Raw genomic sequence first — 24,553 nt, forward strand, 5'->3', positions numbered from 1 at the left:
ACATCTTTGGTCTGTGGGAGGAAGTCAGAGCACCTAGAGGAAACCCACGCAGACACATGAGTGAACGTGCAAACTCCACATGGACAGTCACCCTAGGGTGGAATTGAACCCGGGTTCTTGGTGCTGTCAGACAGCAGTGTTAACCACTGAGCCACCGTGCCACCCATCTGCACTGTAACTGGGTAATCTTTCAAATTTTATCTACTAAGCAAAGAAAATTGACCCTTTGAAATTGTTACATTGCTGTTCAGTGATAGAGGTTAGTTTTTACTTTGGGTTTGATGACCCTGATAATGGGACTAAATAGAGGTGCGCTCGGGGCTATTTGAGCTTGAATGTGCCAGCAGTGAGACTAATGACACAAACTTGCTAAACGCAGCACCCGCCCCCCCCCCCCCACCCCATTTAGTCATCTCAACTTTCACATTGCCCTGTTAAATAACAAGAGGCCTGCTAGCTCTGGAAGCTCCCCACCCGTCCCGGTGATATTGCTCATTGCTAAACCAAGTTCGAGACCACGGGTGTATCTCAAAGTGGAGATCCCCTTGCTGGATTAGATTTAAGATTAAAAATTGAGGAGAGAAACAGTTTAAATCCTCTGGATGAAAATAGGGATACAATCCGACCCCACCACCCAAGACATTTTTCCATCCCCACCCTTGTCTGCTTTCCGGAGAGACCACTCTCTCCGTGACTCCCTTGTTCGTTCCACACTGCCCTCCAACCCCACCACACCCGGCACCTTCCCCTGCAACCGCAGGAAATGCTACACTTGCCCCCACACCTCCTCCCTCACCCCTATCCGAGGCCCCAAGATGACTTTCCATATTAAGCAGAGGTTCACCTGCACATCTGCCAATGTAGTATACTGCATCCACTGTACCCGGTGTGGCTCCCTCTACATTGGGGAAACCAAGCGGAGGCTTGGGGGCCGCTTTGCAGAACACCTCCCAGTCACGAACCATTTCCACTCCCCCTCCCATTCTTCAGATGACAAGTCCGTCATGGGCCTCCTGCAGTGCCACAATGATGCCACCCGAAGGTTGCAGGAACAGCAACTCGTATTCCGCTTGGGAACCCTGCAGCCCAATGGTATCAATGTGGACTTCACCAGCTTCAAAATCTCCCCTTCCCCCAAAGCATCCCAAAACCAGCCCAGTTCGTCCCCTCCACCCACTGCATCCCAAAACCAGTCCAGCCTGTCTCTGCCTCCCTAACCTGTTCTTCCTCTCACCCATCCCTTCCTCCCACCCCAAGCCGCACCCCCAGCTACCTACTAACCTCATCCCACCTCCTTGACCTGTCCGTCTTCCCTGGACTGACCTATCCCCTCCCTACTTCCTCACCTATACTCTCCTCTCCACCTATCTTTTTTTCTCTCCACCTTTGGTCCGCCTCCCCCTCTCTCCCTATTTATTCCAGAACCCTCACCCCCATCCCCCTCTCTGATGAAGGGTCTCGGCCCGAAACGTCAGCTTTTGTGCTCCTGAGATGCTGCTGGGCCTGTTGTGTTCATCCAGCCTCACATTTTATTATCTTGGGAAACAAATAATTGTTTGGGTTATGGGTGCAGCCTTTCTTGCCAGTGACTTCCCAGGAAACCACCAAAGAACCATTTATTGAGATTATGGCTTGTTTCCATTCTTTTTATATCAAGATGCTTGACAAAACCATATACTTGCTTTACACCGTGCAGTAGCTGGGTGGAATTTTTTTCACTTTTTAAAAGGCTTTTAGTTGTTTTTTTCTTTTTAATCTGCTGCCAGATTCGTAGGTTTGCATGTGCCTGAACTGACCAACATTGCTTGTTTGATTTCAGCTTGTGCAACAATACATTTTAATGTTCAAACCTCAGGAATAACTTTTCATTTGATGTATTACAATAAAAACCTAACACAAACTTGTACACAAAGTTAAACCCTGCTATCTGTTCTTTGCTCATCATTCCGCTACTCACTCTTCTATATCTCATTTTACTTGAGATTCAGTTCATTTTTTTAATCTAATAAACATGTTGCATTTTAGTTATTCTAGGTTTGAGTTTCATCTCATACGATGCATTTTGAGAACAGTAACATTCTAAAAGTTGTGACAGGACAGCTTTTCTACTACTATGGATCATTTTAAAATCTGTTTGCAATGTCTGTTTTACTTGTCTTCTCCTTTAGCTTAATGTTACTGAGCCGTGGCACCATACTTGCCCATTTAGCCACTTAATCAGGTTAAACCTAGTTGCCACCTTGTCCGTGCAGCTCCACATTATTATCAGGAGGTGCAATTATTCATTGAATTGTTGGGACAGCCAGTCATTTAAATAGTAATTTAAAAAGCTGCTCTACTATTTTAGATATGATGATATAATAATCGGAAAGCCTCAGGAGGAACTGTGAATATTGGAGAGATATGGCAGTTTATTAAATGACAGGAGGAGTTTACATTTTCTTTAACTTTTATGAAGCCATTATGTAATTAGGGATACACTTAAAATTTTACAAGTGTATTTTATATTTATCTCTACTCAGAAACTCAGGAGTAATTTCCCTTATGGAGCTGTTTCCTCCTTGTAGAAGAATGCTTTTTTTTTGAAGCCAAGTCCTTTTAGAGACCCGACAGCATGTGAGAAAATTGGTTGGTTTTGATGTTTTAGTAGATTGGGTTTGGCGAGGTTACCGGGAAAACTGTACGTGTTTGTTTATGTTAGCCTGAAAAGACGGGCTAGAGCACTGCTTTTGAGATTACAAACAATGTGTACTTTTTCCTCCCAAACAAAGAAATGCTCCCTCTATCGGGAAAGGTCAACTACATTACATTATGGGCCTGAAAATTCTTGTACCCACTGCAGGGTTTGTAAATCTGGTAAAATGGAAACTCCCTTTGCTGACATCAGTCTCTGATCCCATTGGCATATTTCTGTGTGATAACTTAGTAAAGGGAGCAGAATTGCCCCTTGTGTGGGTGTTTCTGCTCAGTGTCTGTATCAGTTCCTGTATGGGTCCATCTAAGAGAAATAGAAATTTGAAGCTTTAAACAGCTGTAAGAATGCCTCTCTGAGTTCCTGAGAGTTAGATAACTCTTTCAGCAAGATTGTCTGTCCGTTCTATGTTCTAACTAAGATATCTTGGCCTGGATTTTCTAATGGCTAAGCAGTCATTGTCCCAGAATAGACATCAGTTGTATATGAGGAACCTTTGCACTCCCCATCTCTGCAGACTTCAAAAGGAATTGCCCAGGAAGTTGGAGATTCCCTGGCAACTACTGTGTCCTTTTATTTTAAATTGGTGAGTTTGGACGTCTGCAATGAAATTTAGTAAAATAGTTACAGATGGTGTGAGGGAAAACCTAGGCTATTCGCTACATAGTCTTACAGTCCGAGTAACTAATTAACTGACCCTCAACTACGTATTCCCAGACCCTACTATGCCTGGGCCAGACTCCTGTCACCCTCCCTCCCTGCCACTTGCTAGAAATGATTTCTTCCATCCACCCTGACCTCTCCTAAACACTGCGTCATTCACTTGGCACTCTATCCACTTGGCATCCTACTCAGCTGGCACTCTACACTTATCCATTTAATATCCTATCTGGTACCTTTATTCAGTTGGTATTCTTCTGCTCTCCCCTAAGCTACTCCCTTACTTACCTGGCACAAAGTCTGGATATCCTACCCACTGTAGACAGCTGGGAACCTTTTCTTCCCCAGCTGGTACTTTACTTATCTGACATTCTACCCCCTAACCAGCTTGCACTCTATCTCCCAGCACCCTAACATTAGACTTGCCTTGTACACCTACCCTTTGACTGCAGCTGAAAGGGCCTTTAAATGTCAGAATACGGCAACTGACAGGTGTGAGGTGTGAGGCTGGAAAAGCAGAGTAGGTAAGTCAATGTTTCAGTCAGGACTGTGGAGGGAGGGTGGGGCTGGAGCTTGGGGGGAAAGGTAGGAGAGGTATTGAAGGAATTCAGAAAGGTATTGAATTAATTGTCTGTGAGATTAGGGATCATCTTTTAAGGCAGGTGATACACCCCAGGTACCTTTTAAAACTGGCCAGTAATGCACTTCTGGGCAGAGAACTGGTGGTTTACAAATTCTCCCCTCCCCTAGCACTTGGAAACCTAAGGTCAAAGTGTTCAAACACTGAAGCAGAGTTTCACACAATTACACTCTGTCTGAATGATATCAAAAATGGGCACCTTGGAGATCTTTTGTGGGAGTTGAGGAAGTAACACATAATGTAGTTTGCTTTCAAATATTTTTGCTTTGCGTATTCACGTCATCAGGTTACAGATGTTACTTTTGCTACTAATTCATGGGATGTGGCTGGGTGAGCATTTGTTGCCCATTTCTGATTGTCCAGAGGTCAGTTAAGGGTCAATCACAATGCTTTAAGTCTGGAGTCACATGTGGAACAGCTAATGATAATCGTTGCCTTGCTCCTTTGCCATGGTGGAGTTTGACTCCAGTTAAAAGGTGGAGTTTATTCTTCTTGACAATCAACAGGTGTTTCATGAAAATTATTTATATTCTTAATCCCGGAATTTTTAACTGGAGTCAAACTCCACCATGGCAGGATTCAGACCAGGGTCCCTAGAACATTATCTGGGCCTCTGGTTTATAAATTCAACAATAATCTCACCATGCCATTAACTCCCTTTCGTCCCTCATGATAGAGACTGTTACAGGCCCTTCTGTTCATTAGCACCTAGCTTACCTGTTATCTTTGGGGATGTTTATCATTTCCTCCACCGTCAAGACCGATGCATAATATTGGTTTAAATTATCTGCCATTTTTTTCTATTCCCCATTTATGAATTCCTCCATCATGTCTGCCGAAGGATTCTTTTGTAGCTGTATTCTTTTTATACATTTGTAGAAGCGCTAGCTGTTTTTGTTTTTACGTTTCTTGCCAATTTAATTTCATCATAAATTTTGTTCCTTTTTTTTATTCTTTAGTCATCTGCTGGTTCTTAAAATAAAGGACGCTAATCGTCTGGCCTACCAAAGGTTTTTGCTGCTTTGTATGTCTTTTTGATTAGAAACACTCCTGACCATCTTGGTTCAAGATGGGTGGCTAATCCCTCTCATTGAGTCCTTCATTTAATCAAAAATAAATGCTTGCTTAATGATGTGAAATGGTTGCTTAAATGTCTGCCTCTCTCATCTACAACTCTTTTCAGTTAGTCTGTTTTTCCAGCCCACTTTACAAAGCTCTTCCAGTTCCTGTTCCGCCTCTGTAGTTACCTTTCCCGAAGTTGAGAACATTCGTTTGAAATTCAAGTTGTTCTCCCTCAGTGAATTTGAAATTCTACCATTTGCTATTCTATCATTAGCACCTTTTGAGGATCCTTGACAACAAGATCTCCTATTAACCCTATGCCATCACACGATCCTAGATGTAGCCTGTTCCCAAGTAGTTTGTACAATGTACAGGTCTAAGAAACAATCCCTGATGTGATCCCTGATCCAATATGTCCCTATTCATGTTTGTTTTACGGTGAGGAAATTGGCGGCCTATTCATGATTCCCTCTTCCCTTACTACTTTGTCTTAATTCATTCATAGCATATGGATGCACTAGCTATGCCTGCATTTATTACCTGTTCCTAACTGCCCAATGAGCAGTTAACAGTCAACCACCTTGCTTTGGGTTTGAAGTCACATGTGGGCCACACCAGGTAAGGATGGCAGATTTCCTTCCCTAAAGGACATTGCCATTTCATGGCTTCCTCCCCTGTTTCCACCAAACGGATTCTAAATTACAATCTATTGCGCCTCCGTTGCTACTCCTCACTGCACTTATTTGAATCCTTTCATTTAACAGTGTTATCTAGAATGTCAAATACCCTTTCAGTATTGAGTGCCCAGTCCTGGCCACCTTTTAACTATATCTCTTTAATAGCTGTCAAGTCATATTCATGTATCTCTATTTGTACCTTCAACTCCTATATCTTGTCACAAATGCTGCATACATTTGAAAAAAGAGCCTTAAGTTTTAACTTTTATCACTGTTGCTTATTCTGGTTCCTGCTGCACTTTTTTTTTCTGATATTTTCTGCCCCTTTGCTCACATTTTGATTATTGTTCACCTCTTCAATAGCCTACACCTCTGCTCTCTCATTTACTTTTTTGTTTTTTTTTAGAAACCACCTTTCAATTAAACCTCCCCTGGTAGGTAGCGTTGAAGCCTCAGATCAGTTGTGATAGGTTTCAATGGCAGAAGCAGGCTTGATGGGCAATCGTGGTTTACTTCTGCGTCTTATTTTCTGTGTCCCTTAATGTGAAGAAAGTGGAGGGCTTAGTTGGGAGCCCTCTGTTCCCTCCGCTCCAACCCCAACCTCCCCATCAAACCCGCAGACAAGGGTGGCACAGTGGTAGTATGGCGCACTGACCTCTACATCGCCGAGGCCAGACGCCAACTCTCCGACACCACCTCCTACTGCCCCCTCGATCATGACCCCACACCCGAGCACCAAACCATCATCTCCAACACCATTCACGACCTCATCACCTCAGGGGACCTCCCACCCACAGCCTCCAACCTCATTGTTCCCCAACCCCGCACGGCCCGTTTCTGTCTCCTTCCCAAAATCCACAAACCTGCCTGCCCTGGTCGAACCATCGTCTCAGCCTGCTCCTGCCCCACCGAACTCATCTCCACCTATCTGGACTCCATTTTCTCCCCTTTGGTCCAGGAACTCCCTACCTACGTCCGTGGCACCACACATGCCCTCCACCTCCTCCAGGACTTCCAATTCCCTGGCCCCCAACACCTCATCTTCACCATGGACGTCCAGTCCCTATACACCTGCATTCCACATGCAGATGGCCTCAAGGCCCTCCGCTTCTTCCTGTCCCGCAGGCCCGACCAGTCCCCCTCCACTGACACCCTCATCCGCCTAGCCGAACTCGTCCTCACCCTCAACAACTTCTCTTTTGACTCCTCCCACTTCCTACAGACTAAGGGGGTGGCCATGGGCACCCGCATGGGCCCCAGCTATGCCTACCTCTTTGTAGGTTACGTGGAACAGTCCCTCTTCCGCACCTGCACAGGCCCCAAACCCCACCTCTTCCTCCGGTACATTGATGACTGTATCGGCGCCGCCTCTTGCTCCCCAGAGGAGCTCGAACAGTTCATCCACTTCACCAACACCTTCCACCCCAACCTTCAGTGCACCTGGGCCATCTCCAGCACATCCCTCACCTTCCTGGATCTCTCGGTCTCCATCTCAGGCAACCAGCTTGTAACTGATGTCCATTTCAAGCCCACCGACTCCCACAGCTACCTAGAATACACCTCCTCCCACCCACCCTCCTGCAAAAATTCAATCCCCTATTCCCAATTCCTCCGCCTCCGCCGCATCTGCTCCCACAATGAGGCATTCCACTCCCGCACATCCCAGATGTCCAAGTTCTTCAAGGACCGCAACTTTCCCCCGACAGTGATCGAGAACGCCCTTGACCGCTTCTCCCGTATTTCCCGCAACACATCCTTCACACCCCGCCCCCGCCACAACCGCCCTAAGAGGATCCCCCTCGTTATCACACACCACCCCACCAACCTCCGGATACAACGCATCATCCTCCGACACTTCCGCCATCTACAATCCGACCCCACCACCCAAGACATTTTTCCATCCCCACCCCTGTCTGCTTTCCGGAGAGACCACTCTCTCCGTGACTCCCTTGTTCACTCCACACTGCCCTCCAACCCCACCACACCTGGCACCTTCCCCTGCAACCGCAGGAAATGCTACACTTGCCCCCACACCTCCTCCCTCACCCCTATCCCAGGCCCCAAGATGACATTCCACATTAAGCAGAAGTTCACCTGTACATTTGCCAATGTGGTATACTGCATCCACTGTACCTGGTGTGGCTTCCTCTACATTGGGGAAACCAAGCGGAGGCTTGGGGACCGCTTTGCAGAACACCTCCGCTCGGTTCGCAACAAACAACTGCACCTCCCAGTCGCAAACCATTTCCACTCCCCCTCCCATTCTTCAGATGACATGTCCATCATGGTTCTCTTGCAGTGCCACAATGATGCCACCCGAAGGTTGCAGGAACAGCAACTCATATTCCGCTTGGGAACCCTGCAGCCTAATGGTATCAATGTGGACTTCACCAGCTTCAAAATCTCCCCTTCCCCCACCGCATCCCAAAACCAGCCCAGTTCGTCCCCTCCCCCCACTGCACCACACAACCAGCCCAGCTCTTCCCCTCCCCCCACTGCATCCCAAAACCAGCCCAGTTCGTCCCCTCCCCCCACTGCATCCCAAAACCAGCCCAGCCTGTCTCTGCCTCTCTAACCTGTTCTTCCTCTCACCCAATCCTTCCTCCCACCCCAAGCCACACCCCCATCTCCTACCTACTAACCTCATCCCACCTCCTTGACCTGTCTGTCTTCCCTGGACTGACCTATCCCCTCCCTACCTCTCCACCTATCTTCTTTTCTCTCCATCTTTTGTCCGCCTCCCCCTCTCTCCCTATTTATTCCAGAACCCTCACCCCATCCCCCTCTCTGATGAAGGGTCTAGGCCCGAAACGTCAGCTTTTGTGCTCCTGAGATGCTGCTTGGCCTGCTGTGTTCATCCAGCCTCACATTTTGTTGGCTTAGTTGTACTTGTGATTCAAATTAGCCATTCAGACTGAAAGTGCTAAGTGGGCTATTCCTGTGTCTCTGTTCCAGATAGGAACAAAGTACAACACTGAAACATAAAATCTAAAAGAACTGCGGATGCTGTAAATCTGAAACAGAAAGCTGCTGGAAAAGCTCGGCAGGCCTGGCAGCATCTGTGAAGAAAAAAATCAGAATTAGTGTTGCGGGTTGAAGGGTCCCCGGACCCAAAACTTTAACTCTGATTTTCTTTTTCTTGACAGATGCTGCTAGACCTGTTGAGCTTTTCCAGCAGTTTCTGGTTTTGAACACTGAAATGTAGTCTTTTGTGCTGATCTGCATTGGGTAGTTACAGCAGCTCTCGGCTGAAGATTAGAGTAGCAAAGTTTGAAACTATGCACTTCATGCTTTTTTTAATGAGCACACAGTTAGCAGTTGAAGCTGAAACGCTACTTAAATGAAATAAAAACAGCTCTTCGTTGATGACAGTAAGCTCTGATCAGCACATCAACCATTAATGGCCTTGAAACTTGTATAAATCAGACAACTGGTTCAGCTTTTTATAATGCCTTGAGTGAAGACCAATTAAGTGCTCGCTTTCATTGCTCAGTACTTTGAGTATCGGAGTTGGGGCATTATGTTGAGGTTGTATAGGACATTATTGAGGCCTCTTATGGAATATTGTGCCCAGTTCTGGTCACCCAGTTATAGGAAGGATGTTAAGCTGGAAAGAGTTGAGAAGAGATTTACCAGAATGTTGCTGGGTATGGAGGGTTTGAGTTATAAAGAAAGGCTGAATAGGCTGGGACATTTTCACTGAAGCATAGGGGGTTGAGAGGTGACTTGGTAGAAGTTTATAAAGTAATGAGAGGTACAGGTAGAGTTGATAGTTGTTGCCTTTTCGCTGTGATGGGGAATTTCAAGACTATGGGGCGCTTCTTTAAAATCTCCTCACATTAAAAGTCATGAGGCAAATGTTTTACACAGAGGGTGGTTCATGTGTGGAATGAACTTCCTGAGGAAGTGGTGGTCACGGGTACAATTACAGCAGTTAACAGACATTTGGATGGATATATGAATAGAAAAGGTTTGAGGGATATGGGCCCAGAGCAGGCAAGTGGGACTAGTTTAGTTTGGGATTATGTTCGACATGGACTGGTTGGTCTGAAGGGTGTGTTTCCATGCTGAATGACTCTGACTCTGACTCGAACTGTAGGTAAAATTTGCTGAATAGGGGGTGAAAAAAGCCTGTGGCAGAAATGCATGATTGGCTTGGGAATTTCAGCAGGAGGTGAAAACTTTCTCCTGTGCAGATGCTTAACTTCCTGCTTGTGCATTCATTAACTGCAGGATCTATGTGTGCTGTCCTTCTTGCACTGTAAATAACATTGGATTTGTTCCCCTTACTAATTTAATATAAGAAAGACATTGGAAGTCTAAGCCTGTTATTGCTAAATTAGTGAGCATTAGATTAGAGGGAGAATGATTGACTGTCTAACCTACAGGCAAGTCTCAATGTATCCCCCCTCATGAGCTTCAAGCTGTTGCAATGACTGTACGTCGCCTGATGTACTGATTCACTGCATTGAGCGTGAAGACGAGAAAACTTTCGTAGGAACTTGGACAATCCTGATTCGCTAAGTCTCAAGGCTCCTAATGTACAGCAAATTATTTGTTGCAAAGGGATCTGGCAACTGAACCACAACCAGCTAGCTGTCTCGAAACAATTTTTGGTGATTTCGCTTGAGGAAAGCTGGCAGCTGGGAGTTCAGGACACCAGTGTACCTTCCAAGCTGCATAGTCATGTAGCAACCTCCAAACTTCCTGTGTGGGCTGTGCAAACGCTGTTTCCCTTCGAAGGGACTGAGCATTCACAGGCCTGCATTTAAAATAAAAATCAAGGACTGCAAATGTTTTTAAAACAAAAACTGCCTAAAAAAATGGAGGATATGTTGTTCTCCCTTTTTATTTTTCCCTGTCATACTGAGGATTATAACTGTGGATCACCTGTGAACATGTGGATTTTTCAATTGTTATGTTTTTAAAAAAAGATACAGGGCCAAAAAATGACTAAGGGTGTAAATTTTGAGGAAGTTATCTCAGACTGTGAACATGTGGGAGAAAAGATAGCCTTCTGAATGAGAGACATGGTTTAATTGATTAGCAACGCACAACAACTGGGGTGAATGTGCCAGTGTCAGCCCTGGTCTCTGTAATATTAGGTGAATATATGCTGTGAGACTGACTGCGTCTTGCTCTCGCACTTTTTTTTTCTCCTCTCTCTGTCTTTGTCTTTTTTTTGTCGTTTTTTTTCCTCTTTTCCTCTTTTTTTTTTCCCCCTCTCTTATTGCCCTTTCTTTCTATTTTGTTCTCTCTCCCTTTCTTTACATTTTCATGCTTTCCCTCTCTCTTCCTAATCCAGTTTCCACCTAAATCTCCCAGAGGTGGGGACCATGCCAGCAAACCGGGATGCCTGACTGACAGTGGGGAACTTCTAGTCCTGACTGCCATACTCCCGGTTTCTGGTGGGCTTCCAAAGTTCTTCCCCAGTTTTTGCGGTTTTCTGTTGTGCTTGCGGACCTCCATTTTGCTAAGCCACAGGAGGAGCTGCACTTGCAGTTCTATTGAGATTGTAGTTATTACTTCAATGAAGGCAGAAAATGTGAAGTACTTTTTTTCATCCGTTTATGGGATGATATCGTTGACTGGGCCTTATTGACTATTATTTATTGTCCAGAGGGCGGTTAAGAATCTAACACATTGTTGTGGTTCTGGAGCCACAAGGAGGCCAGACTTGATGAGAACATTAGAGAGCAGGATGGATTTTTTAATGACAGCCGGCAGTGGTTCCATGGTCACCAGTAGGCTATACTTCTAGTGAATTCACATTTCACCACTTGCCGTGGAGGAATTTGAACTTGCCACTGGAGCATTAGACCGTGCCTATGGGTTACTAGTCCTGTAACCATACCACTGCCTCCCACTGAACAATAGCAGCAATATCACAGAGAAGACATTAGCTTCTAATACCACACCATCTTTTATTGTTGTTGGTAGGAATCTTGAATTGCCTTCCTAACACCATTGCAGAAGCATGCAGATCAAGAAGCAGAAGAGAAAAATAGCAATAGAAGGAATGGCTGATGTTCATGCCACATTTTACAACTTCAGGTGGTCATAAAATGCTTTCTGACTATTTAAGTTTTCTTAGAAATGAAGTTATTGCTATAATGTAGGGAAACAGCACTTAGTGTGCCAACTGAGTCTTTTTTGTTTAGATCCCCTACAGTGTGGAAACAGGCCATTCAGCCTAAAAAGTCCAAACCCTCTGAGGAGCATCCCACCCAGATGCACCCACCTACCCTATCCCAGTAACCCTGCATTCACCATGGCTAATGTACCTAATCGAGGCATCCCTGAACAATATGGGTAATTTAGCATGGCCAGTTCACCTAACTTGCACATCTTTGGTTTTTCTGGCATTTGCAGTACACCATTTTTTAATTGTTATTGCAACTTTTATTTTAAGGTTTGGGAATGTCATTTCTGACAGCTGGCTTGTCCCAACTCCAGTTAGCTTTTGTTACTGTCCTTTTAGGGCTGTGCTCTTTTCATTTGTTTTTAACCATGACTATGAAGCTGTAGAGGGCTCAAAACTGTACAGAGAGAGACTTTGCAATAAGTTCAATAGTTTGGATTTACTTGCCTTTTAAGAGAGGTAATAACTTTGAAAAAATGCTGTGATAAATTTCCCTAAAGCTACTAGTTTGAATTTCTGAATCTACCTTTTCTATTTTAAAGAAATATTCATTTGAGGGAGCATGTTTATTTTCTTCCTTGTTTAAAGTCTAGTTTTCTTCTTGATTTTTAAAAAAAAACCCTGTTTGGTACTAACCTTGAGTTCTCCTGTGCTTTTTAAAAGTACAGATGTTTAGTATTAAACGTTGAGCCTAGACTGTTACTTCAATCCTAAAGAGTCTGAAACTTCTCTGTGAAACTATGATTGAAAGAAAATTGTGGGGAAAGAACAGGGGAGTGGAATGTATTTAGGTAGCCCATCTTACCTTTGGAAACCTAAGTGATCAGTGTAAATATTTTTAATTAACATAGCCAGATATGACACATGTCTGTGGCAGGTAGGATTTAAACTTGGACCTTCCTACCCAGAGGTAGGGACACTACCCACTTCACCACAAGAGCCCTGGACCTTCAGTGTTGTATGTTTCTATGAAAGAATGTAATTTATCCTGGACGTTAATGTGAAACAGGTGGCAGACAAATTTGTACTTTGTTTCAAACTCCATCAGTTGAAGCCATGGATATTTATCAAGTACAACATAAAATAGGCTGCTGATGTCTCTTGTCTAGTCAGCACTAATTCCCAAGACCAATTTCACGCCCATAGCGCATCTGTGTCGCCAGTCCTTTTTCTCTTCTTAATTGTGCCGTATGTTCTCTGCCTCTGTAAAATGTAATTTATGAGTATAACTGGCTTGGCATTATGTGCCTTGTTAAATTGCTGGACTTCTACCAGACTGTTGTGGAACTGGCTTTTTAAGCTGTGTGCTGGTTGAAAATGACTTTAGTTACTGGCTATGAATACTTATTGAACAAACTGGGCCCTAAACCTGTATGTTGAAAAACTATAAAAGGCAGTTTGCCAGACCATAACTCTGCAGCTCAGATCTTGCAGGGTGAACCATTTCATTTTCTTAGCTCACATTCACTGTATTTTATGCAAAATGATGTTCATTCAAAATCAACTTCAAGTATTTATGGGAAAAGGGGTCTAATTGGACAGCTCTATCAAACACCTATCAAAGACATAGCAATGTCCAATAGCTGCCTTCTGTGCTGTGTCATTTTATGATTTCAGTCCATGTCACAACTGCCTACAAAAACAGAAAATATTAGAAAATCTCGGCAGGTCTGGCAGCATCTGTGGGGAGAAATCACAATTGCTGGTATCATGACTATGTAGATTGGTGAACCAACTCCCCTTTTTTAAACCTTCTCAATTAATCGTAACATTGTTTATGTTCTTTTTAATGCAAGGCTGTATCTATTTTTAATTTGAAAATAGAGTTAAATCATTTTTGCTGTTAACAGTAAGGAGCATTTATGAGGTTTCTTTTTATTAAAGAAAGAACTTATTGTTTACCTCCTTAACTTGAGGTAATGCAGTAAATTACATTGTCAAACTTACAGCCTTTCTTCGGTCATTTGCGTACACAAACGCACTTTAGAGTCCTTTTGGGGTCTCTGAGATAGAGTTTTAACCCGAGAGCATGGTTGTTCCATTGGTTTCTTGGCCTGTCATGAGTAGTGAATATTGCAGTTATGTTATGAGTTTGTGTCTTTCCAAAACCGTTGGGTTATTTTCTTGGAAGGGAGAAACATTTCCTAGGATTGATAATTGCAGGTGATGTTCCATCTCCAAAAAGGAAACCTGTTCATAATGATTTTAAAAAAATCGAATAGGAGACTGGCTGACTGGTTTCAGTGCCCTTGGGGAAATTACTAATGTTAGCACAGACTGTGTTTTTCATATAATCCACGCTGGTTTTATGAAAGTTAGCCCACATGGTGTCCATTTTCGAGTCAGTGTTTTCCCATTTTTTATTAAAAGTGTTTTATTCACTGAAAGTTGTTGGGTATTTAAAATTGTGCATTACTGAGGATTCAAAGTTCTTGAGGACATGGGTTTGAATCCCACCATCACAGATAGTTAATATTAGATTTGGATAAAATCTGAAATTAAATGACAATGTTTTCATTGTCAATTCTGTCAGGAAAAACTTATCTGGTTTACTGATGCCCTTCAGGGAAGGAACACTACCATTCTCACCTGGTCTGGCCTACGTGTGACTCCAGACCCACCGCAATATGATTGACTTTTATTTGCCCTCTGAGATGGCTCAGCAAATCATACTCCGTTGCTTCAAACTACTACCAAATCTAAAGAAAGAAATGGAATTGGGTAGGCATCAATCCAGACTCAAACAGCAAATCTACCCTTGTCTATTCTGTAAAGTCTTCTTCGCTAACAAGAAAAATTACACCAAAGCTTGAATTTCTGTCCAACAGACTGACATTGTCTACAAGTAATGATTCCTTGAGTATGACTGTTAACATTGCTGTCCCACTAGCGAGGCAGACTCTCTAGAGATAGTGACAGAGTGGACGGTCAAGAGGGAGTTACCCTGGGAATCCTTAATGCCTCCTGGCATCAGGAAGCCACCAACTCTCTTCCCACTCTAATCCACCCACATTGTTCACAGAGTGGTCAAACAATCACTGAGGGTGGTGAGGGCTCAAACAAACTCTTGGTAGGGGGACATTAATGTCCATTCCACTAGTTGCTTGGTCACAGTACTACTGACTGAACTGGTGAGTCCTAAAGGACATAGCTGCTAGCCTGGGTCTGCTGCAAGCAGTGAGTGTACCAGAAAGAAAGGAAAAATTGATCTTGTTCTTGCCAGCCTAACTGTCACACATGTATCTGTCAATAGCAATATCAGTTGGAGTGGATAACATCCAGTGCTTGTGCTACAGAAGTCTGATCTGGATGTGCCACGTAGATGCGATGGTCAAGAAGGCACAATGACACCTCCTCTTCCTCTTCCTCAGGTGGCTCAGGAAATTTGGCAAGTCCACAAGGTCCCTCAGCAATTTCTACAGATGCACCATTGCAAGCATACTTTCCAGGTGCACAGCAGCCTGGTATGGCAACTATAGTATGGCTCTGCCCAGGACCGTTTTAAATAAAAAACTACAGAAGGTTGTTTCCACAGCCCAGACCATCACGGAATCTAACCTTCCATCCATGGAATCTATTTACATGGCTCATTTCCGTGAAAAGGTTACCAACATTATCAAAGACACATCACATCCTGGTAATGCTCTCCTACAATCACCTCCATCGGGCAGATGATAGAGAAGCCTGAACATGCTAGCAGGTTCAGGAATGGCTTCTTCCCAGTTGCTATTACACTAATGAATGGACACTCTAGCTTCAAATAATGCTGATCTTGTTGATGTGATCTTGCCTAGTGCACATGCTGTGACTTAACCTGTATGCTTCTGTCTAAGTTTTTCTCTTTCATCCTGTGGTCTGTATGACCTCGCTTACTGTGATCTGCCTGTACTGCTCGTAAACAAAGCTTTTCACTGTACTTAAGTATACATGACAATAAATAAATACATCAAATTAAATTGAGGTTATCCTCCATTACTGTGTGGCACACACACTGAGTTAAATGGAATCAGCTTGAAGCAGATCTCACAACTCCAGTTGGACATCCAAGAGGCACTGGGCCATCAGCAGCAGCAGAATTGTATTCTGTCACAATCTGAAAACCATATGGCCTGGCATATACCCCAGTTTACAAATACCATTAATCTAGGAGATCAGTCCTGGTTCAGTGAAGAGTGCAAGAGGTCATGCCATGCCAGGAGGTGTTAACCTGGCAAAGCTACAAAACAGGTCAACTTGCATTGCGAACAGTGGAAGCTGTACATGATAACATGGCTATGTGCTCCAACAGTGAATGGATCAGATCTAAGCCAGGCAGTCCACGAGCATTCCAAACTGGATAATTTGAAGAATTCACTGAGGATGATATTTGTGGAACCTTCTCCTAATACTAGTGATGGTGCCTAGCTCATGACTGCAAAATGCTGAGGTCTTTCCAACTCCAGCTAGTATTAAATGGATGATCCCTCTTGGCCTCCTGAGGCCCCCAGCATTAGAGATGCCAGTGTTCAGTCAATTTCATTTGCTCTGCGAGACATCAAGAAAAAGCTGATTGTTGCCAGATACCGCAAAGGCTATAGGTATTGCAAGATTTGAGGTGACAATATGTACTGATGTTCATCATTTACAACTGCTCAGATATTGGGGCAGTCAGTGTTCATGTGTTAGAATACCTGGGCAACGTACAAACCCAGGCTGACAAGTGACAAGTAACAAGTAACATCACACAAGTGACCTGTCTATGATGATCCTTACCAGCTCATGATTCCTCCTTTAACATTCAGTAGTGTTACTGTCCCTCACTTCTCCACTATCAATATCTTGGGATAGTTACTACTGACCAGAAAATGAACTGGACCAGTCATAAATACTGTGGTTACAAATGTAAGTCTGAGGCTTGGAATTCTCTGGTGAATAATTGCTTCCCAACTTCCCAAAGCACTATCAACAAGGCACCAGTCAGGATTGTGATGCAATACTGTTCATTGTTGAAGCTGCAGCTATCTGGGTAAATGAAGAAACTTGATGCCATCCAAGACAAAACATCCTGTTTCATATGGCATCTCATTCACCACCCTCAGTATTCACTCCTTTCATCATCAAAGCACAGTGGCAGACTACAGAATGTACCGCAGTAACTCCGCAAGCCTCGTTTCACAGCAGCTTCCAACCCTGGGACTGCTACAAGTTCAGAAATACAATGAACACCACCACCTACAAATTCCCACCGAGCCCTAGGACTGTCCTAGTTTGGAACTACCACCTTATTATTTCACAGTTATGGTTCAAAGTCACTTCCTAACAGCACTCCCCCACGTCCCATTAACCAGCATAGTTCAAGAATATACATCAGCATCCACTTTAAGGACAATTAGGGATGAGCAAAAATGCTGGCGTGGCAAACAATGCCCACATCCCATGAAGCAATTTTTACTAAAATTCAATAGGGTGTAATTCTACATCTTAAACTATAATTGGCAAAATTCCTTTGATAAATTTGCACACTTAAGTTAGGCTTTCTTTTATTGTGGCTGATGGTGCGACGCAAAAGTCACTCATGAAAAATCTCCAGAGAGGCTGGTATTCTATCACTAAGTCATTTCTTTATATATGTGTGGAAGTCCTTGACTCTTTGTGCTTGATATGATGTATGGTTTGCTGTTTATTTTCATTATTGCTTCTGGGTTGCATTGGGACTTGTCTGCTCTATGTTTGCCTGCAGTTTGTGTCTTGTGTGTGTTTTATAATGCCCAAATGAATCTTAAAGTTCAGACAGGCTGCTGAGTCTTTTCGCTTATTAGAAGCATCCTTCTGCCTTCTTCCTCACTTTGACTGTGATGATCAGTAACAACCATGGACGACCTGGTTAATTGATCTCTGGCCGAATAACACTTCCGCATCATTGCCATTTAAAAATTCGCAATTGGATCAGAAGCTATCTTGGACTATTGTTAGCCGAACTGTATAACCAAATGCAGGATTGTTATTTGGAAGCTGTTTATTTTCTTATAATTCAGATTTGCTTTTGTTTTGATAAAACAGAATTAATTCTAATGTTGCCTCTTAGTAAAATCAAACATGACCTTCAATCAGCAATACTTTGCAACAAAGTGACTCTAAATAATAAACCAATGCACAACTATAAATGTAATTCCTGCAGCCAGTGTTATTATGCCTGGGAATATTTTTATACTCTTTTAACAAACATAAAAATTTGCTATGGATCAGTGAGTGCGTACTCTTACGAAGTTTAAGTGTTCCTGCTGTGTTTGACTTGGCATTTCACTTTTAAGGCTGGTTATTTTAAATGCTTTGCAACAATTTTGCAGTAATTGTGCTCAGGTACCGCTGAGCAGATTTTCACTTAAGCTGTTTGTGAGATAGTGACATATTAGTGATGTAGTAATTTCTTAGGGAAAGCAGATAAAGAGCACTTGGAAGTCAGTGCAAAGACCTACTGGGCCATAATTTAGAGTGTCAGGTGATGTAATAGTCTCCATCCTGATCTTGTTGTTGCACATTTGGTTTCAATGATAATTTGTGTGGCAGTTGTCGAAATTGCAAGCTGATGATATCAGTGAATGAAACTAGACAAGTGGGACCTATGTGTACAGGGCAAGCATCCTGCATGTCTCCTTAATCAAATTGAGGGATTTTGGAACTCTGAAGCTTTGTAAATGAGAAGGAAGAGTAAATTAGGTTGGGTGTACTTGATGCCAAATCAAGTACAGAAATAGAAAGCTTAAGAGAGGCAAAAAAGAGAGATGTGAAGAAAATATTTCTCAAAAACAATTTTATTTTTATGTCCAGCCGTTACAGCTGAAGGATTGACTTATGATTCCAGTTGACACATACTGGACACATCAGATCTCAGAATGAAACCTGACTTGATAGATCATGTGCTGTAACTTTTGCAGCTGGTGGGTCATCACTGAAGTACATACACATGGCTATAAATGTTCTTTAATAAAGAAAATTATTATGAAATAAACTTTACACATGAGAGAGCAGCTCTATCGTCCTTTGGGGCTATGCAACTTTATTTTTTATATGGGGACCGATCTCAACACAAACTGTAAAACAAAGTTTCAACTTATTTTCAACACTGTCCTTCTTATGGATACTTTGTTCCAGAGAGATATCAATCCTAACTCAACTCTTCAATTTCTTTTGTACTTAATTGACTCCTCCCAGTTTCTTTCTTTTGGATCATGGAGACTATTTTACAATTTCTTTCCAAGACTGCTTGCATAAATTTATTTTCACAATTCTGATGACCTGAACTATCTAGTTCTAACAACTTGAAGACTTCTCTATAATCTGTCTATAAATTCGAAATGACCTCTGCTAAAGTGAGGAAAGTATTCTTTTTTTCCTGTTTAGAGAAGATTGTTCTCCCTTCTGAACAAAATTTCTGATTCTTTTGAACAGAAGTCAAAAGCTAGACTAATGACCTCTAGCCTGTTTGTAAATTTTTGGCAGTATAAACATTCCATCCATTAATACCACCAGTATCCAGCCAAGCACTTGACTGGGGCCACATGCCTTTCTTGGAAATTCTGTATTTAGGCCACTAATCTAAATGATTTTCTGACCTTTGTTTTAAAAATAAAATTACCCTCTCACAACTGACCAAAATCCATCTGCCTCTGTTTTAAACTTGAAGGCCCCAGTTATTGTAATGCAGCTTTTATTTCCACCCAACACTTGTAATAATTTTTTTGTGTTTTATCAAGTTCACGATTGAAAATTAACATGTGGCGTTTTTTTAGAGGGATCTCTGATAGCTCAACCAGCCTGTTTTAATTAAGTATACATGGCCCTTGAACAGGTTCAGTGTGTTACTTTACATTGCTGTCTCTTTCAGCAATGAGTTTAATTTGCATCCATTATTGAAATGCAACAACTTTGTCTTTTTTTCAATAACTGTGGGATGGGGGCCTTAATTTTCAGAGGTTGGTATCAGAAATTGGGAAATCATATCTGCCTTAGGAGAATGTGCATACAAAGGCAAGTTTTTGTTTATGTCCCCATTAGGAAGTGCGGGTGTATGCCGTAGTCACGTCATTGGCCTGGATCGGAGGTTTTAGGCAACCACAGCGGTTGTTGGATGTAGAGGGGGCCTGCTTTAAAAAGCCCACTTCGGTGCTGTGTGACCTCGTTGCAGTTATAATGAATGATACAAAGTTTTATGTTCCTCAACAACCACAGATTTCCCCATGACTTACGTAAACCACCTCATGCCCTACGCTGGGCCATGATCTCTATACCAGACTATGGAAACCTACCTACACACACATGACCCTTTTTATTATCCCCTGTTACTAAGCGAGATCCCTCCTTCTTTCCCCTTGAGCCCCTCATAACCACTATGCCAAGCTATGATGTTTTAATGGTATCAGAGATAATGGGAACTGCAGATGCTGGAGATTCCAAGATAATAAAATGTGAGGCTGGATGAACACAGCAGGCCAAGCAGCATCTCAGGAGCACAAAAGCTGACGTTTCGGGCCTAGACCCTTCATCAGAGAGGGGGATGGGGGGAGGGAACTGGAATAAATAGGGAGAGAGGGGGAGGCGGACCGAAGATGGAGAGCAAAGAAGATAGGTGGAGAGGGTGTAGGTGGGGAGGTAGGGAGGGGATAGGTCAGTCCAGGGAAGACGGACAGGTCAAGGAGGTGGGATGAGGTTAGTAGGTAGCTGGGGGTGCGGCTGGGGGTGGGAGGAAGGGATGGGTGAGAGGAAGAACCGGTTAGGGAGGCAGAGACAGGTTGGACTGGTTTTGGGATGCAGTGGGTGGGGGGGAAGAGCTGGGCTGGTTGTGTGGTGCAGTGGGGGGAGGGGATGAACTGGGCTGGTTTAGGGATGCAGTGGGGGAAGGGGAGATTTTGAAACTGGTGAAGTCCACATTGATACCATATGGCTGCAGGGTTCCCAGGCGGAATATGAGTTTCCAAGATAATAAAATGTGATAATAAAACCTCCGCTCAGTTCGCAACAAAACCGCTTTGCAGAACACCTCCGCTCAGTTCGCAACAAACAACTGCACCTCCCAGTCGCAAACCATTTCCACTCCCCCTCCCATTCTCTTGATGACATGTCCATCATGGGCCTCCTGCACTGCCACAATGATGCCACCCGAAGGTTGCAGGAACAGCAACTCATATTCCGCCTGGGAACCCTGCAGCCATATGGTATCAATGTGGACTTCACCAGTTTCAAAATCTCCCCTTCCCCCACTGCATCCCTAAACCAGCCCAGTTCATCCCCTCCCCCCACTGCACCACACAACCAGCCCAGCTCTTCCCCCCCACCCACTGCATCCCAAAACCAGTCCAACCTGTCTCTGCCTCCCTAACCGGTTCTTCCTCTCACCCATCCCTTCCTCCCACCCCCAGCCGCACCCCCAGCTACCTACTAACCTCATCCCACCTCCTTGACCTGTCCGTCTTCCCTGGACTGACCTATCCCCTCCCTACCTCCCCACCTACACCCTCTCCACCTATCTTCTTTGCTCTCCATCTTCGGTCCGCCTCCCCCTCTCTCCCTATTTATTCCAGTTCCCTCCCCCCATCCCCCTCTCTGATGAAGGGTCTAGGCCCGAAACGTCAGCTTTTGTGCTCCTGAGATGCTGCTTGGCCTGCTGTGTTCATCCAGCCTCACATTTTATTATCTATGATGTTTTAATGTTCTTTAACCAACATACTGCATAAAACAAATGAATCTGAGGTGACAGTAGGAAATGGGATTAAAAAGAAATTTCAAAACAATTATCCATCTATCCATCCATCCCCAACTTTTAAGAATGGACCTTTGACAATTTGTATGAAAGTAATCAATCACCTAGGTCCCTTTAAAATAGAAGAAAGTGCAAGCTCTTGAAACCATTGGAGGAATGCAGCAGGTCAGGCAGCATCAGAGGAGTGGGAGAGTCAACGTTTCGGGCCTAGACCCTTCGTCAGGACTGGGGAGGGGGAAGGGAGCTGGGAAATAGAGGGAGGAGGGGTGGGGATGGTAGGTTGGATGGTGATAAGTGGATGCTGGTAGGCTTAGTGGGGATTGATCAGTGGGAAGGGTGGGGCGGATAGGTGGGAAAGGAGATGGACAGGTAGAGATAAGTCAAGGTGGTGGGGATGAGAGGGACACTTGGACATGGGATGAGGCTGGGGGCGGAGAGATTTTAAAACTGATGAATTCTATGTTTAGCCCATCAGGCTGTAGACTCCTGAGGTGAAATATGAGGTGGTGTTCCTCCAGTTTGTGTGTGCCATCATTTAGGCACTGAAGGAGGCCCAGGATGGACGTGTCACAAGGGCGTGGGACGGGGTGTTAAAATGGTTAGCACTTCGAAGTTGTTGTTGATTTATAGCATACAGAGCGCAGATACTCTGCAAATCTGTCACCGATGTAGAGGAGGCCACTTTGGTCTACTGTACCCATTGCTTCCAGGTTGGAGGATGTATAGGTGAACCGCTGTGGGATATGGAAGGTTTGTCTTAGGCCTCAGTCGGAGGTGAGGCGGAAGGTATAGCACCTCCTGCAGTTGCATGGAAAGGTGCTGGGTGTGGTGGGGTTGGTGGGGAGTGTGGAGCGGACAAGGGAGTCGCGGAATGAGCAGTCCCTTTTGAAAGACAGATGGACTACCTGCCCATCTCCTCCCTCACCAATCTGCCCCACCCTTCCCACTGATCAATCCCCACTACACCTACCAGCATCCACCTATCACAATCCCACCTACCTTCCCACCCCTCTTACCTCTATCCATTTCCCCCCACCCCCCCCAACCCCAGTCCAGTCCTGAAGAAGAGTCTAGGCCTGAAATGTTGACACCCATACTCTTCTGCTACCTGACCTGCTGTGTTCCTCCAGCTCTACACTGTATCAACCTTGTCTCCAGCATCTGCAGCTCTTGCTATCTCTGAAGCTCTTGAAACCTCCTAACCTCCAGTGTGTGTATATAAACATTGTGCAGTTTGCCACAGAGCTAAAAGAGCCAGACCTGTCACTTAAGCAATGTTTTCCTTGGAGCTACAGGCTTTTAATAGAGATTGCTTTTGCATTCTTGGTGAAGAGTCTAGACATTTCTTAGACTGTTGAAACAGTTGAGCCCTCGGGAAAATGTTCTTCAGTTGGCAGCTCTAGCTCACTTGTTATCTGTAATCAAAAGAATCTCGTCAATTGTGTAGATTTCTAGAGAGAACTTGTAAAGGTTAAAAGGGCACGAGGCCAATCCCCAACCAATTGTTGAATTTCAGTCTGAGCTTTTATTAAGCTTTTGGCCCTAATTTCTATGTTTGAGGTACCAATATACCCTTTAGATAGGCATCCTGAATAGTTGGGAGTAAGTTCCTTGCCACTCTCGGGGTGTATTGGGTCACAATCACTTATGCTTGATCATTTTATTTTGTTCACTTGTGGAATGTGGGCGTCACTGGCTGGCCAGCACTTTTGGTTGCCCTTGACGAGTCATATTTTCACCCAAAGGCAGGCACAATCTGATCCAATTCTTTTTATTCCCATTCTGTATGTTAGCAGGAATAAACGGCAAAATATTTTTCTTTCAAACAAGCAGCAGCCAACCTGCTCCCAAAATAAAGAATGATCACTGAGAAGGCCTTTCTAATGGCAAAGATCCTTCTTAAAATCCTTTTTGATTTTAGTGAGGTTGAGCGTAAATCTGAGGAACAACTGAATTCGGAATGTTCTTTTTTTTCCCTTGCGAATTCATGCCCTTTTTGTTTAAAACAAGCAAGAGAATTCTAATAGGAAAGAGATGGGGACATCAAGCTAAGCCTAATAGAGCTTGAACAGCAACTCCAGTACTGAAAGCAATTAAAGTATCACTGTAGTAAACTTTGCACGTCACAAATTCGGCATGTAGCAGTACCAAACCTATTCGCACTGTTCTGATTAATTCAAATAATTCACTGGAACCAGGTTTTGTTACTCAGTAAAAGAAAATAATTCTTGTGTTGAATTGTCTTGACAGGCTGCAGATGCACATGTTGAATGGAGCGTTACTGGCTTTGCTGTTTCCTGTAGTTAATACCAGGCTGGTGAGTATTCCATTTAATGCCTTCACAAATCTTTTTGTTCCGATACCTCTCCTTTCTTAAAATTTACAGATGTGTGGGGTTTTTTTTTGTTAGGTATTTACCTTTCTTGAAATGTGAATTTACACCAGCGCAGTGATTTTGTTTTTTACAAACTTAACTTGACATTTGTTCTCGGTGCAAGTTGCCAGTATATTGGAACCTTGGCCTACCTGTCCTTCCTTTAAGCCTATAAAGAAACTCTTGCTGGCTAGTGGTGATAATCAAATGCATAGTCCGTTATAAGCGCACTAACAGTCACACTACCACTCTTGTTGAAGCAAAGTCAAATTTATGCAGAGACAGTGATGTTGACATTTGATATGACGCTTCATCATGAAGTGTCTCGATCACTTCAAATAGTGATGACTGTGAGAATGATAATGATAGGCTGTTGACTCACTGACATTATTCTTCAGTAGCAGCATGCAAGTTAAAGCTACTTGATGAATTGAAGGCCTAGTTAGTATTTTGTTATGATTTTTGATTGAAATGGGAATTTTTGATATGACCCAGGATTTCCCCGCTCATCTTCCGTACATTTTATCTTTTAGTGTTCATCTAAACAATCCAAACAGGTAGGCCAGGCCT

At 43.7% G+C, this 24,553-nt stretch overlaps 1 protein-coding gene across 3 annotated transcripts in view; it reads left to right on the forward strand.

The window, feature by feature from the left end:
* Nucleotides 1-24,553, forward strand: part of LOC125459056 (transmembrane protein 164) — a 133,215-nt gene that overhangs the window by 43,540 nt on the left and 65,122 nt on the right. For all 3 annotated transcript variants that reach the window (XM_048544981.2, XM_048544982.2, XM_059651376.1), the window contains exon 3: nucleotides 23,860-23,926. In XM_048544981.2, coding sequence (XP_048400938.1) covers nucleotides 23,860-23,926 — 67 coding nt within the window. The remainder of the gene's footprint in view (nucleotides 1-23,859; nucleotides 23,927-24,553) is intronic.

The sequence above is a fragment of the Stegostoma tigrinum genome, chromosome 15, assembly GCF_030684315.1.
Source record: "Stegostoma tigrinum isolate sSteTig4 chromosome 15, sSteTig4.hap1, whole genome shotgun sequence".
In the NCBI taxonomy this organism is placed as follows: domain Eukaryota; kingdom Metazoa; phylum Chordata; class Chondrichthyes; order Orectolobiformes; family Stegostomatidae; genus Stegostoma; species Stegostoma tigrinum.